Source organism: Lepisma saccharinum, chromosome 17 (assembly GCF_977018435.1).
Source record: "Lepisma saccharinum chromosome 17, izLepSacc3.1, whole genome shotgun sequence".
NCBI lineage: Eukaryota > Metazoa > Arthropoda > Insecta > Zygentoma > Lepismatidae > Lepisma > Lepisma saccharinum.
In genome coordinates, this window is record NC_139245.1 from 15,384,276 (window position 1) to 15,401,278 (window position 17,003).

A 17,003-nucleotide genomic window follows, 5' to 3' on the forward strand; every position below is an offset into this window, starting at 1 on the left:
TGCCATTCTTTTTGTCATGGATATTAAGGTATAATTCATACGCCCTATTTTTGTAAAGCAAATGTCTGAATACAGTATGTGATATTTAGTGTAACTTACAGACAACACATTGAAATTGATTTTCTACAGCATATTAGAGCAAATAATACTTTGTTTATTCTCATTATGAGATAAATAACACGTGCTGTACTTACGTTACAGTGGTGTTTGTATGCAAATTTGCAACATAGGATTCACTTTCATTCAGTAGCCTGTGCAGAGCCAAAGCATATGTCCAGACTGCATCATATGCATAACCTGCATAATTCGATGAGAGCTGGTTATTTGTTCTACACTGTTCCTCATAGATTTTGCGCCATTCGCCGACTGTTTTATTTTCTTGCATGACTTCATCCTTAAGAGCAAAGTAGGCATGAGCCAATGCCAAATGCCCGTTGATTGCCTGGAATTACAACTACATTTAATACCATGTTTTATATATTTAATCTATTAGCACTCACAATATTTTAATTCTGTAGTTTGTGAACCAAATAAATTATTGAAGCGAACTAGGGGGGAGGAGATAGAAATCCTGAGGTACAATAATAAATATTAAGTAAGGACAGTTTAATCATTTCCTATATATTGGTGTATGGTTTTCTGGTGCTATGCAATGATGGAACATTCCACAGAAAGTGGTCCTACTCCATGTATATAACTCTTGTAATCAAAGGGTCCTGGGTTCGATACCCGGTGGAGGCACATAGTGTTTCAGATCCCACTTTAAACTGTAGGCCCAGCCCCAATTAGCCTTACTGTGCATAAAGTGGACGTAAAACCCCAAATCAATCAATCAATCAATCCATGTGTGTAACAAAATGAATCAATTTGCAAATTATTATTGTTTTTAATTGCATGAAGGTTTAAATGTTTGTGAATGCATATGATTTGCATATTTCACCAAAACAAAAATTATTAGCATCTGTAGTCTATATGCTTCACAGACAAATGAAGTCAAACTTTGCTACATTTTTAAAATGTCACACACATAACACACATTCAGGCTATGTCATCATACTAAAGTTTTCTTCATATCACTAAGTAATAAAGTTCAGTTTTTGGCATGTACTTACTTTGCTCTCTAGCTTTCACCACATCATGTGGCTTCCTCAGCAGATGGCACACTCACTCACTCACTCACACACACATTCACTCTCACTCACTCACTCACTCTCTCTCTCACTCTCACTCACTATCTCTCTCTCACTCACACTCTCTCTCTCACACTCACTCACACACTGTGCCTCTCACTCACTCACATGTTCCTATACTCTATATATTTTTCTTCAGGATAAGTGTCATCTTAAAAGTTCCTATTTGTATCACAATACTTACTTTTATCATCTGTTCAGTCGAGCAGTTAACTTCTCCTGGATGAAGAGTTGTGTTATACCATTCTGGAGAGAGCCACATTGGTAGAAACCATACGTAGTTGTCTTCTGCAGTCATATGCTGCTTGTATGCTTCACACATCACAACTCGAGCTGCTGAATCATAGAAATCCCCTATTATGATTCGGGCATTTAGTTTCTTCATATCTTGCAGGTACTGAAAGAAAGAATTAGGATGTCAACTGTCATATTTCATTTCTAATTGTTCTTAATATAGACGTCAGATGTAGTAGAAATAGAGAAGTGAGCAAATAATCCACTGAATAAGTACAGGGTATGCTTGCCTTTATGACAATTTTGAGGCTGAATAATGGCTAAAAAGATTAATTTGTATTTAATATATTTTCTGTCACACTGCTAATATACTAAATTCAATTAATTAGATTAGAACAATACCTGTGCCATGTTAACATTTTTCCGATCATGAGGAAACTTCTTGTTAACAAGAAAAGTAATGTTATTTGCTTTGAGAAAATCTTCAAGATGGGAGACATATTCCGAATACTTCTGACCATCTTCAGTTAATGCTGCAACTTGAGTCCAATCCATCTGGTTGAGTAACTGTAGATAAACATGCCTGAAATGGAAAGTAATTTTTATCATTAATGTGCTTTAAGTATTGTCAAACTAGGGCAAATTCATAAGACTTTTTAAAAATTGACAAGTATAAATTTGAAAATTATGATAATGCTTAATTTAATCATGCTTACAGTAAGCTACAGTAAAGTACAATATTAAGCACTGGTAAAAGTGAAATATCATCATCATAAGATATTCTATGTCATTAGTGGTACTATTCTCAGTGAAGATTACTGAAATGTCTAGAAGAGTAGTACTATAATGAATCTGTGCTTGGGAAATCACAGGCTCAAATCTCACAACCAGCCATTGGGACTGATATTGTTCATGTTTTCCCTCAGACACTGCTGACAAATGTTGTGATGTACCTTCAATGAAGGCTACAGACACTTTCTTCCATCATCCTTTCACCTCCTCATCATGATATTAAGTTAAAACTTTTAAAAAATATTCAAATAAACCAACCCAGCAAAGGCTACAGATAATACAGCAATTTTCTTTCAAAATCTATAATATTGTTAGATTGTAAAGTATGTTTCTTATAATAATAAATTTAAACTTGTCTCAGTAATATTTCAACAGCTTACTCCCAAAGGCAAGTTTGGAAATTTTTCTTGAATATGCTGAAGTATAAAAGGTCTCTGATATAAAACTGTACAAATTGCCATACAAAGGTCATATGAATTCTTCAGTGCTGTAAGAAAAAAACTCAGGCATTTCAAAAATTTAATCTAAATAAAGAACAAATTAGTACTTGCAAGTATTGTTTGTTTTCACCAATCGTTCGGAAGAAGTATGGATATTTTTCACGATTGGAGAAACTTGATCCTTCAGCGCTGTAACTTATGACGACAGTTTTAAAATGTTTAGTAACTCCTGCCAGAGGTTCTACTGTGTCAGAGCATGCTGGACCTGTAAATAAAATAAAATTTTGATTTACAAATATAATTCTGTAATACATATATTTAAAATAAAATGAATTGTTGCATGTGTGAAGTCATGTCTTGCTCAGCCTACAAAAAATTAATAGATTCTCAAAATTTTTCCTTACAATTTGTTTTAATAGACAGAAGAGTAGACACAAAACACCAATTAATTAAATCATATTCATAATTGAAAAACTTGAGCAAGAACTGTTGCGTGGCAATTGTTATATTTTGTGATTATTTTGATGTGTTTATACTTTCATCTCGTAATTTTGATTTTGATGACTGCTGCATTCCAGTAATTTTGAATAATTCTAAAAAAAAAGTGTAAAAAAATACCAGTCCCCTCCAGAATCCCAATAAAATTAAAATTAAATTCTTTGTTCCTTCTAATGAACACCAAGAATAAACAAAAAGGGACAAAATATAAATATTGCATACTTCAAAATTTTATCAACATGTGATACAGTTGACATAAATTTTATGAAACTTTACATACATGTTCTTTCATATTACAAAATAAATAATATATTTACCTAAAATTCCAATCATAGGTTTGTAATTCTCACTAGCCTTATAGTCAATAAAACTTTTCATCACCATGTCACTTTTGCATTGTCCATCATTTACAAGCAAGGTAAGAGAATAATCACGGAGGATAGTGTCATTAGCATTCACAGCATCAACAGCCATACTTGCAGCTGAAAAATAGAGAACAATTTTAAACAAATATTCAGCAAATATTATTTTAATTAAAGCATAGCTTACACCTTTTGCCATTTGTGATATATGATAATGATTTATGATAAATTCATGACACATCATTTTGCTCCTTATTTTCAACCTGTAATTGTGTCTTGTCCAGGGTGGATAAAAATAATGATTTTTTATTTAAAAAATCATTTTTTAATATTTTTTTAAAAAAAACCACTTAAAATTGCTTGCATGGTTTTTGACACCATGCACATAGATATATGTTTTTTACAGAAAGGCTTTTTCTAGTAAACAACCCTGTAAAATATTTGAACAGTTTGATTAAAGCAAATAAAAAATATACATAAACATTCATTTTTCTGATACTGTAACTTAGGGATGGGACCGATTAATCGGTACTCTATCGGTATCGACCGATATAGGCATATCGGTGTAATGGTTTATCAGTAAAATTACCGATTATTTTACCGATCCGATTTATCGATAAATATCTGATAGTTTAGTGCAAAATTCTGCCATTTTTGTTGTAATTTTTATGGATAATCTCCATGCCCTACTTTTTTTAAAAAGTAAGTGTCTAAATATGCAATTTCTCTTGCACTGCAGTCACTTTGAAACACACATTTTTTTAAGGAGGTCAATGAACCTTTCAGGTTATTCCAGGATCATTTCTAATTTTATATCGGATCGGTAGAATATCGGTTATCGATATCGGTAAATTTTATATCGGTACTTTATCGGTATCGGCCAAAATTTTATATCGTCCCATCCCTCCTGTAACTAATAGCTATGGAAATGTTTGTCGAGTGTGTTAATGAAACTATTAATAATTTCAGTAACTTTTCTTCCAGTGAAAATAAAATATTCTGGATGCACTATATAATTGTAACTTAAAATATTTTTATAGTCTTTGTAGCTGACGCCCCCCGTGGTGGAGTGGTTAGCACATCGCACTACAATGCCAAGAGTCCCAGGTTCAAACCCGGCCTGGGCATGGGTGTTTTTGAGTGTCCGTTCATCAATTTCATTGCATCATCACTCATCCCCATCTTCGCAAATTAGCCAAAAGTAGCACAAAAAGCGAAGTAAAATAAAGCAATCCACTCATTCATTCTTTGTAGCTGAATTTGTAGCTGAATTTTTTTAATTATACTTTGAATAAATATCAGCTGCCATGTTTATTGACAGTTAATGATATTGACTTTATTTTGGCTTAACATGATTAGTATATTGTATATTTTTCTATACAAAATATTCGCTATTTTTGCCCACAAAATTATTGAATTTTAAATGAAGCAAAATCCTGTGTTTACGTTTCCTTTCGTATGAGCTTCACACCATCAATACATATATTTTATTTCCTTTATTTTCCTATCTTAGCACCTAATAATCACCATTAAATGTATTTTCACCAAAAGTGTTTCTGATATCTACAAAATTCTTATGTACATTATTATAAAAGTTTTTACAGTAGACTCGCGATTATCCGAGCTAATTGGGTCCGAGATTACCTCGGTTAAGGAAAAACTCGGATAATATGGAGATAATGTGGTAATAGGTCGTAAATGATGAAACAACACTTAAAACTGTATAGTAATTATTTATTACTAGTACAACATAAATGAGAGGATTACTTTTTCCGCTTAGAATAGACCTACACATTTTCCACTTAGAATAGACATACACAGACTTAAACACCACTGTAACAATTGGATACGCTGACAATGTAACAAACACGTGCAGTGCGGACGGTGACTTGACTCCATAAACAAACACGGAGGGGGGGGGGGGGGGGTTATGAAGCACGATGTTTTCCAACCACTCCCTCAGTTAACCCGGAGCCTCGGTTAATCGCGAGTCTACTGTAATTTAGAGTGATTTAAATCAGTGATTTTTTTAAACAAATCATCTGATTTAAATGTTGATTTAAATCGACATTTAAATCAACCTGATTTACATCAGTCCATCCAGGCCTTGTCTCATATGTTCAACTTCAGGCCTAGCCTGTGACTTACTCTATTAGCTAGGCCCTTGGCCTGCACCAGCAAAGTTATTTTCAAAAGTTTCTTTCCTTTTGATGAACATCCCAAACACTGAAAAATTATATCTTTAAAATTCTTGCTGCAGCATTCAAGTGAAATTTAATGAGGTTTTATTTTGCTGTTCTCTAGATCGAAAATGTCTTTCCTTGTGCAGGACAAGGATCCAATGTGGTTTCAAGCAGGTCAAAGATTATTAAGTGTGCGTAATGTTTGAATTGTGTTACTTTATAACTGAATATTGATTGATTGATTTGGTGTTTTAAGTCCACTTTATGCACAGATAGGCCAATCGGGACTGGACGTACAGTTTAAAGTGGGATCCGAACCACTATGTGCCTCCACCGGGTATCAAACCCGGAACCCCTTCATTACAAGGTGACATATAACTGAATATCATCATTCAATTGTTTATGAAGAAAACTTGAAGTGAGATCTTGAAATAGGTGTTTAAGTTATATATTAAATCTTTGTTACTGTGAATTCTCATGATAGTCTTTATTCCATGTAGTACCTACCTGTGCATAAATTAACCTCTGTCTACATACAAAACATAATTTCCTTGGTATTACCCACTTTATGAAGCCCGTTTGACATACTTGAAATATTGTGCAAAAAAAAAAAACTAAGTATATGCCATATTAAACAAAGTAAGTCTGAGATAATTACATTATTTATCATATTTTTTTTTTTACTGTTAATAATTTTCAAAAATGTATTAGGCTACCTAATATTAAGTTAATTTGTGGACACTGTCTCTTCACTGAAGGTTCCAGGGTAGAGTTTGTTCTTCAATTTCACCTAATCATCATTCATCCTCATCATTATGATTAAACAAATGGCTGTAAAAAAGCAATATAAATTCAGCCCTTTTTCTTTTTCTTTTTTTAAGTTCAAAATTGTTAAATATTGATATCTTGATTGATGGTGATGTTTCTGAAGATTATGGTTTTGAGTTTGCTAAGACACTGGTATAATTGTATTTGTTCTCTTTATTTCATTTAATCATCGATCATCCTCATCATGAGCATAAAGAGTTAGAAAAGAGATGCAAGAGGACCATATACAAACAATCAAATGACACAATCCTTTTGCAGTGTTTTAGCATGAACTCTCCTAAAAAAATAACATTATATGAGACAAATAATTATGCTCTGCGTTCTATGCTATTTTCTATAAATGCATAATCTATTTCTCTTAATACATAGATCCTGTTTCAACCCATATATAAATATGAGTGTTCTCAGAGTAAACTTACCACCAATTGAATGAAAATTAACGGAAACATTACCTCGAACAATTCCTTTTGCAGTATGCATCGAACTAGTTATGGGAAATATTCCACCAATAATCAATTTCGTTTTCTCCATTGGGTCATTTGGGATCCACTTATGCCATGCTGCTTCATTCTCCTGCAGCCATTCGCAGGCAATCTTGGCAGCCTTTTGTAGTGTTGATGGGTCTTTGTCAGCACTATACCTTTTTATCAAGTTTTCATATTGTTCATTACTCAGCGAAAACCTGTGAACTGCCTGAAATAAATTCGTATAGAATTCAGTAAAATAGAGATAGAAAATTACCATGCTAAATTATCTTTGTGCAAAATATTGATGTGTGCATTCAGGATTGTGGGGTTTGCAGTGGGTTACCATTACCAACAACAAACTTCAACAGCATGTAGAATCCATAAAATTCATGACCTTTCATAGTAATGCTTTTGCTAATTGAGGTCAGATTGTGAAAAAAGGCAGTTTTTATCCTGTCTGTATTCAGTCATGTGACAAAGATGCATTGTTGCTACTGTTATTTATTTTACGTTGTGAATAACTGATTACAAAGACTGAATACTATAGAAAGAGAGATACAAGCAAGACATTTTTCCCAAAAACACTTTAGTTTCAAGTTAACTCTGAGCTGCTACAACTTACTTGTCTTTCAGTCTTAACTCTTACTTGTAATTAACAGTACTTTATAATAATTCATGCAAATTACTGTGACTGAAATTAATTATATGTGTGAAATATATAATTTTAGTCATTCTAGTTTTTTGGACTTTTAACCACTGTTATTTTTTAAAAAGAGATTTACCTACGTTTGTAATCCGGGGTGGTCCAGTTCCCGGAGATCAAGGTGGAAACCTAACGGTGCCACACGAAGCCTTGATCGTGACCTCGACGTGGTCATCGGACAAAGTGGAGCTTGGGCCACTCATAATCTTACCTGGCAATTATTTGTATATAGAGGTCCTTGTGACCGACAGATGCAGTGGAGCCTAGGCCACCAAGAATAATCCTCCTAGGCAACCATTTATGTGACCTAACGACTACACGCTACCCTGAAGACGGAGGCAGATTCAGCCTCCAAAACGTAGGTAAATCTCTTTTTAAAAAATAACAGTGGTTAAAAGTCAAAAAAACTAGAATGAATAAATCACCACTGATTAGCTACAAAGAAGAATATAATTTTAGGCTGGCATTCGTTTGCCTTGAGGGAGTGGGGGAACAATGGCCCACCCTCTGGATCAAATGGTCACAGGGTTTAATCCCTCCTCCTCACCTTTTTGTGCAAAGGATTCACATTTCAGAAGCTGGGCTCTCAATGGTTACACAATCTGTACGTATAGCACTGAAGGAAAGTATTGTTTTTTGCCAGACATTTTAAATGCAAGTGACATATGTAAATCTCAGCCATATGTTCGTAACCATATGTGATAGTTTACTGTTCTCACTGACAGTTATTCTTGTCTAATATCAGATCATGAAATAAATTTTAGCAGTAAATGTTGAGCTGCTATAATTTATTTAAAAAATCCTCACTGATACAGAAATGTCAGAGAAATCAACATCTGATTGACAAAACCAGGAAAATTAAATATATTATACTTAACTAAGATTGAAGAATTATTATACTTAACTAAGATTGAAGAATGAAATCACATTTCACTTTTCCCTCCAACCAGCACATATTGGTTACATATTATATATTAAAATGTTTTCATATTTCAGTGGTGTTGAATAAAATTGATTCATTTGAATCCCATGTTATGTAGCACTTATTTATTAGTACATAAAAGGCGTTGCAGAAATATAATTTAAAATAACTGGAAAAGTCAAGGAATTTGCTTTGACAGTATGGTTGGGAACTAGGGATTTGTTCTGAAATTTCAGACATTAAAAGTATAGTGTTCTAACTATTGTTATTAATTCTATCAGCAGATCATATTTCCATTAGCACTACTAGTAACTACAGTACTCAAATATCTAAATTCTAAAATTGCCCATGGAAAGTTCAAGGTAAGGTTGTCTAGAAAAGAATTAGTGAGAAAGAAAACATTACAGCTCTGAAACTACTGCATTTATTGCCTTCAAATTAGGAATATAATAACCCGTCGTGTAACCGCCCATGAGGGCCAGGCCTACCTACCGACTGCCGGCCTCAATCCCATCTGCCGAGGTGGGAGATCATCAAACCAGTTACGGGATGACGTGTGGTCAGCACGACAAACCCCCAGTCGTTATTGTAGGTTTCCACGACCAGGTTGCACTACTCATTTGTAGCTCCCCAGTTTCCTCACGATAGTGGGTGACCACCGGTCCCATACACAGGTCGAAACCTCAGGAGTTGTTATGCTTTCCCCAGGAGACTTGAACCTGTGTAGCCTGAGCCCAAGGCATGACACCCTAGACTGGTACGGGACTGAAAGTTTGAATAGATAATCAAAAAAAGTTTCTCTTGGATGCATTAGAAGCAAACCAGGAGTAGGCTTGTGGCATGGCAAGAAAGGAATGAATACAAATGCAATTAATACACACCAGAGCCCTGACAAGCGGAAGGAAAGAGGATGTGAATCGTAGAGGAGAAGGGACAGTACATGTCATTGCTGGCTGAAGTGCAGTTGGACAAGCATGTGCAATGTCTGTTTCTGACCGAACTTTCACTACCCACAACTGCAGCCTGCACTGTTACCAGCAATTTTGGAAGAAAGGCAGTGTTGAATCACACACAAACAAACACACTTTTCCAGGATGATATTGATTAGATTCCTTTACATGAACTCATAAACATTCTGAATATGTAAACTTTGATGCAATAATTAAGTTTCTTTCTCACTAGTTTTTTTTTTCTTGGACACCCTATAGTTATTACTTTTTTAGAATTTTTAAGTGAAGGGTGTGTATAAACATGAAGAAACATTGACATACCTCATATGCAGGCCTTGCATTTTCCTTTAGAGCAGACGAGGACACCTTTTCCAATCGATAGAGTTCATATTTGCATCCAAAAATTTTGGAGGAATTCATAGTATCGCAAGCAGGAAATGAGATGCCAACATATTTCTCAGATATTGTAATTTCATTTGGTTTCCAGGTCAAAAAGACAAATGGATTTTGATGATCAGATTCGTACCTTGTAATCAAATCTTCAACTACAGTCTTCAAATTTGAACCAATCCAAACAACTTTTACAAAAAGCTGCAACTCATCAATGTGTTCTTTGACAAATTGTGTGTAACCTGTGAAACGAGAAAGTTGATTTTATAAGCAAATAATGATAAATTTAATGAATGTTGAATGAAAGGAAACTGAAAATTTAATGAAGCCTTATGTACATGTTTTTTTTCATTCAGGCTAGATTTACCATCCATGCACTATATCAAAACATTTCTTTAAATATAAGAAGTACAAAAATTTCAAGAATGAAATATAGGTTATTGCAAACGATAGGTACAGTCATTAGTTGGTGTCTGAGTGTGTTAAGTGATCGAATTTCGATCTGTCAACCTAGATTCCTGTTCAAGTCACAGCCTGGTCATGGATATTCTTTGTGAGGGTCTCGTCATTAATTTCAACTAATCCTCACTGTCGCAATTAGCCAAAAGTGGCAAAAAAAAGTTATGCTATGCTCAAAAGGCGAGGGAAGTAGAGTTTAAAGTAAAAGAAAGACCACTTACTAGGATAATCTGTCAAAAGAACAGCACATGATGCAGCTGGTTTATGCCGATGATGTTTGCACTGCTCAGGTACATAGCTACCATTTTCACAGAACTCTTCTTTGCAGAAATACCTGAAAAACAAATTAAACAAAAATTCGATCATAATGAAGTTAATCAAATGACATGACTTTCCCAAATGCTGCAAATGTTCTGACCATGCTGTGATGGAAAGTTTGGAATTTCAGTATATCGTACACAAACACACGTGTGTCTGTTTCTGTCTGGCTTGAGTCACCTCATGTGTGAATATCATGTCCAAGTTGTAATGATGCGATCATTACTGGATCCTTTTTTATGTTATAAATTGTGTATGTCTATGTCCTGTACGTTTGAGTTCTTGGCCGTTGGGGAGCGGTAAGTTTCCAGTAACGGTTTAGGTCATTAGCGGGGCCTATAAAAGGAAGGGAAGGCAGCAGTCGGCCTCAGATGTTTTGGTGCGATACGGCGAGGTAAAGAGGTGTCTCTTCTCTATGGGGCGAAACGAAGACTTCTCTTGATAATATGAATAGGCGGATACTTTAACTTTCTTTCTTTTAATACACACACTTGCTCTTTTCACATTATTTCAATAGTTTATTTCATGTGGGAAACCGAGTACACAACACACATACCTTCAGCCACCTTTTTTGGTACTGAGGGTTATATTTTTTTTTACTCGTGGAGCCAGTGGCTACGCGAGTCTACACACTCTCTTCGGGAAGGGGGGACAGGGTAAACCGGAATGTAATTTTGCGAATAACGGCCAAGAATTAACTTCTGTAAATATAATATGAATAAACCTATATATATCTAAAAGGAAATGGGCGTTAAGTTGTAATTTGAAGAGGTACGTGTCTATTGCCTAAACTAGCATCCACAGAACTTCAGGTACTGCAAGTTTTGAACCTCGGGACAAGGATTCAAAAATGTATGGTTGTGTATATTGTGTATGTTGCTGAGAATCAGCTTAAAAACACAAAATATACCGTTACATACTGGGGGCTCATAGTCGGGATATTTTTTGTAAGAAGTACTGAAGGCATATGTTATTGCGAAGTGGAAAGAAAGTAACAGAAGACAAAATGGCAATTCAAATAGACAGGGAGCTCATTGGCAAGTTGCTAGGCAATGCGAACTTGGAGGGAAGGCCTGAGGAAGATATTGTTGGGGAACTTGAGAGACTTTCTCTAAACCTTACGCAAGGAACTTCGGCAAGGACGGGCGAGGAGAAAATGAACAAAATCTTGGAAAAAAGCAACATAAACATTCCGATCTTTAAGGGAAACGTCGGCGATGTAAGTCCACACGATTATTTGTATGAATTACGCAATTATCAGGAAATCATGGAAATTGGGGATACTTTTCTCTTAGATAGAATCTTGCCGCTTTCGTTGAAGGAAATCGCTGCAGATTGGTTCAGATTTTCGAGACCATTCGGCACTTTTAGGGAATTTGAGAAGGCGTTCTTGGAAGAATTCTTTAGTGTCGATTACGACTCGGAAATAGCAAGGATCATTCAGAACAATTACCAGTCACCAGACCAGTCCCTTCTTGCATTTATTCGACACACCAGGAAGCTTTTCGCAATGAGGGAGAAACGGGGGACAGAAGACGAGGTCATCCAGCACGTTTTGAAATTTTCCCATCCTAAATTCAGAACACACTTGTACAACAGAACATTCGCAACAATCAAAGATTTGGAAACCCATTCTATGGACATTCAAAAGAGATTGTATTCAGAAGCCCTGTACTATTGTCCAGAACTGAGGGACAACAGTTCGCCGCATCTGTCTGCCATGCCGACTTCAGCGAGTGGCACAAGGCAATTAGCAGCCGCGGGGACAATGAACACTTTCGGCCGCGTGGGAACAGAAGTATCAATGAGCGCCATAAATCCTGGACTGGTCAACCGGCTAAGCTTTTCCGGGAATGTTGGGCCCCCGTCGAGAGCAGAAGAACCGACGAAGAGAAGGGGGATCCGTTGTTTTCGGTGTGACGGTCTTGACCACAAAGCCGCCATGTGTACTGCTCCAAAAAACTCGTTAGGCCCGAACAGAGCGACACCGCCATCGTAGCAGGCGCTGCGTGGAAGAAAAACAAAGGGGGGAGTAGGAAGATACGCAACTGCAGGAATTTCACTTCTGGCGACAAAGAGCCGTTAGTCCCCTGTAAAATCAATGGAAAGGACTTCTCCTTATTCGTAGACACAGGGGCCTCTGTGAGCACTGTAAATTTAGAGATAGCAAAACAACTGGAAAAACAAGGAAATAAGATTAACAATAAACGTATCAATATTTCTTTGGCAGTAGGCTCTGTACAATCATGTGGGGAAATGTATCTTACTGTACATTTGAATGGGGTGAAACTTAGGCATAAATTCGTCGTTTTGCGCGATTGTTTCAAGGGATTCATCGCAGGTCGTGGGTTCATAAGGCAAGCCGGATTATCTCTGCACTTGAAAGAGGGAGGCTACAGCTTTGCAGACAGTGACGTCATCTATTTGTTTTCTGCGGAGAAGAGGGAAGCGGGGATGAGTCTTCCGATTCTGCAGGGGATAACGTCGACTGTGGAGGCTGGAGCTGGGGCAACCGCGACGGTAACCGCGACGATGGGAAAAAGTGAAACATCTGATGCAACAACCGCGACGATGGGATATTGCCAAAGACGTCCCGAAATAGCAGAATTGATTGAGCGTGCAGAATGTTCACCAGAAGTAAAGAAGAAATTAGCAGATATTTTAAACATCTACAGTAACGTCTTTTCTGAAAAACCTGGCGTTACACACATCTTACAGCACAAAATAGAACTAACCGATAGGACACCATTCTATTCTAAGCTTCGTATTTTGACTCCAGAAAAGCAAGAAATAATGGATAACTGTATAGATGAGCTGTTAGCTGGGGGTTTCATTGAGCCCTGCAAATCTAATTACATTAATTCACCGTTGTTAATCAGGAAAGGGGATAAATACAAGGTGATCCTGGATCCTCGAAAGACAAACGCAGTAACAAAGAAATCTAGGAATGAAGTCCCGGATATGTTTGAATCTTTGAGTAAATTAGGCAAGGCTAGATATTTCTGTAAATTAGATTTGGTAAACGCTTTTGGCCAGCTTTTATTGGAAGAAAACTCACGCCAATACACGGCATTCAACACTTCACGAGGAATCTTTCGCTATTTGAGATGTCCCTATGGATTGAGCATGATTCCTAACACACTGGCGAAACTGATGAATATTGTCCTTGGAGAGCTGCAGGGTGTCTCATGCATTGCATTTTACGATGACATTTTGGTTTATGGAGAAACGGAGGGAGAATTGTTGCTCGCGCTGAAAGAAGTTTTGGAGAGAATACACAAGGCGAACTTAACACTTTCACCATCGAAGTCCCAACTTTTTACTTCGGAAGTGGATTACCTGGGTTTCAGAATATCTCACAAGCAAGTGATGTGCCACCCATCCAAGATTGAGTATTTGGACCAGATAAGGGCTCCGAAGAATGTGAAGCAACTCCAGAGCATTTTAGGATTCTTCGGATTTCTGAAAGGTCACATTAGCCACATGTCAGAGTTGACGAGTCCTCTCACTGACATGTTACGTAAGGGAATTCGCTTTCGGTGGACGGATGTTCACGAAGAGTGCCTGACCAAACTGAAGGAAGCTGTAAAGAATAACGTTTCTTTGTACATTCCCGTACTGAATGAGCCGTTCGTCATCTACAGCGACGCGAGCGATAACTGCGCCGGTTTCTTACTAGGACAGAGGGACCAAGGGGGGAAACTGCATGTTGTATCCTTTGGAAGTAAAAAGTTCTCACAAGCCCAGAAGAACTACAGCACAACGCACAAAGAATTCCTCGCTTTGCTCCTTGCAGTCGAGACTTTCGACAAGTACATCTGCCACGCTCCGGCAGTGGAAGTTTTCACTGACCACAGTGCTCTGACCACGATATTCAGTACTGAAAACAAGAGCGCAAAGATGTCAAGGTGGACAGCTCGTCTCTCGCGCTACCCTCTGCTCATCAAATACGTGAAAGGAGAGCTAAACCTGGTAGACTTTCTATCGAGAAATGAAGTATGCAACACCCATCCGTCTGAGTACGACGGGTTACCCGCAGCGCAGGAAACATTCCCCCTGGAAGATGAAAATGATGAAGGCTACGTAAAATTCGAGATGGAAGACGGAGTTGTGATCGATTCGTCAGATATTGCACAGAAACCAGTTGCTGACCTCAGTGCTTTGTGCACTATACAAAGCGCGAAGCAAATAAAGAAGAAACGACGAGAAAATTTGCTTCGAGGGATCAAACTACCCAAGGTTCGTCTCTCTAAAAGTGAAAAGATGCAGGGCTTTTCATTGTTGCCTTTCTCCGTGGCCGAGGGGAATGAAGAACACGAACCGCTGGATCCGAGCAGGCTTCTGGACACCACTTCAATCATTTCAGAGCAAATGAAAGATAATTTTCTTGCAGACTTAGCGAAGACTGTTAGGAACGAGGAGGTGGAAGGGACGAAGATGTACAAGGAAAAGTTGAAGACACTGGCCAAATCTTCGTATTTCGACGATGATGGAATCCTTAGGAGAAATTTGCCTGCAGAAAAGTACAAAGAGAAAGGAACTGGCAAAATATGGGCACCTCTTTCTCTACGTGCGCAAATTCTTATGTCCTTGCATGATAGTGCATTCGCTTCTCATCCTGGAAGATTAAAAACTTTAGCAAAGGTCAGAGAACAATACACGTGGTTAGGCCTAACAAAAGACGTTATTCAATACTGTAAGTCGTGCCAACCATGCTGTGTATTTAAAGGGGACACTACTAAGAAGCAAGGCTTCATGGCAAGTAATAAGGAAACAGAAGTTGGCAAGAACTTATACTGTGACATTCTGGGACCAGTCGTTCGTTCGAAAAAGGGAAATTTCCAATACGTTCTAGTATGCGTTGATAGTTTTAGCAGATTTACTATCTTGCGCCCTCTTCGCGTTGTGACTGCGAAATCTGTGCTAGAACAATTACTGGATATATTCTCGATCCATGGATTCTACCCGAGAATCTCCACTGATAATCAAAGCATTTTCAATTCCAGAATGTGGAAACAGATGATGAAGATGTTTGATTCCAAGCAGATCAGAATTTCTCCATATCGCCCGCAGGGCAATCTCGCAGAATGCTACGTAAAGGCAACTAAACGTGCTCTTTCCACACTAATTTCGTCGCACAACGAGTGGGCGTCATCGTTACCGTACGTGCAGTTTGCATTGAATTCCCAAGTTTGCAACACGACCACATTCAGTCCAGCATATTTGCATTTTGGACGTTCTGTGAGGGGTCCTTTCGAGAAGGCCAGGGACGCTTTGCCTCAAGGACCTGAAATCAGACAGGAGGACATCTTGGAATTCGTGGAAGAAACGAAATTCAGGATAGAAGAGGCCAAGAAGATAGCTTGCAACAATCAAGAGCGCATGCATAATGCACAGAAGAAAGTATATGATAAGAAACGCCGCAAGTGCACGTTTAAGGTGGGGGAAAAAGCTTGGCTTAAGGAACATCCTCTCTCTGATAAGGCCCGTGGAGTAACTAGTAAACTCTCGGGGAAGTTCTCTGGACCGCACGCAATTGTTGAGCAAACTTCAGCAAATACTTTCAAACTAAAACACAACGAGGACGGAAGAATATTGAGAGCCAACAGCGATCAGTTAAAACCTTATTCTTCGCCGCCTGAGTTCGCGAAGAAAGTAGCCGGGCAAAATTCAGCGAAGGGAGCGCACGTATCTTCTCCAGAAGACGAGAATGAAGATGTACCCCAGATGCGTTACAAGCTGAGAAACAGATTCTGATCTAATTTCAAAAGGGGATTTTTGTAAATATTGTATATAGGGATTTATCTATCTTTTCTTTATTTTTTATCTTTCATTTATTTTCTCTCTCTGATACCTCACACACTACTCCTGCAAACGTTTCGTTCCGCAGTCAACAAAAGTAACGCAAAGTTAGTGCGTATTTTTTTACCACGTATTTTCGTCGAGAAGCCGCAGTTCGGTGGTGAGAAAATCCAGTGAATAGCAGTGACATCTCTGGATGTAGAGCCATTTAGACCCATTCATGTGGAAGCCGGTCGAAGCGGTGTCTTCCGATCTCGGCAGGAGCGCAGAGCAGTGGCGTTGCCGGGAGTCGAACCAGCAGCCTTGGTGACTTGGATGGATTTCCAGGAAAATCTATCCCTTGGACAGAAATAGAAGTGCTTCAGAAGTACGGAGAGACTGCAGTGAGTGCCCGCAGGAAGCTGTTCTGATCTTCAGCAACGAAGGAACGACATCCAGGTATGTGAAGTGATGTGCTGTGCGTCG

The 17,003-nt window shown here is 37.8% G+C and overlaps 1 protein-coding gene across 1 annotated transcript in view; it reads right to left on the minus strand.

Moving 5' to 3' along the window:
* Window positions 1-17,003, minus strand: part of LOC146001543 (uncharacterized) — a 184,387-nt gene that overhangs the window by 19,834 nt on the left and 147,550 nt on the right. Inside the window, exons 6-13 of the mRNA XM_083138993.1 lie at window positions 10,640-10,752; window positions 9,891-10,201; window positions 6,980-7,220; window positions 3,472-3,636; window positions 2,768-2,921; window positions 1,827-2,007; window positions 1,375-1,587; window positions 195-442 (exon numbers count right to left, since the gene is read on the minus strand). Coding sequence (XP_082995119.1) covers window positions 195-442; window positions 1,375-1,587; window positions 1,827-2,007; window positions 2,768-2,921; window positions 3,472-3,636; window positions 6,980-7,220; window positions 9,891-10,201; window positions 10,640-10,752 — 1,626 coding nt within the window. The remainder of the gene's footprint in view (window positions 1-194; window positions 443-1,374; window positions 1,588-1,826; window positions 2,008-2,767; window positions 2,922-3,471; window positions 3,637-6,979; window positions 7,221-9,890; window positions 10,202-10,639; window positions 10,753-17,003) is intronic.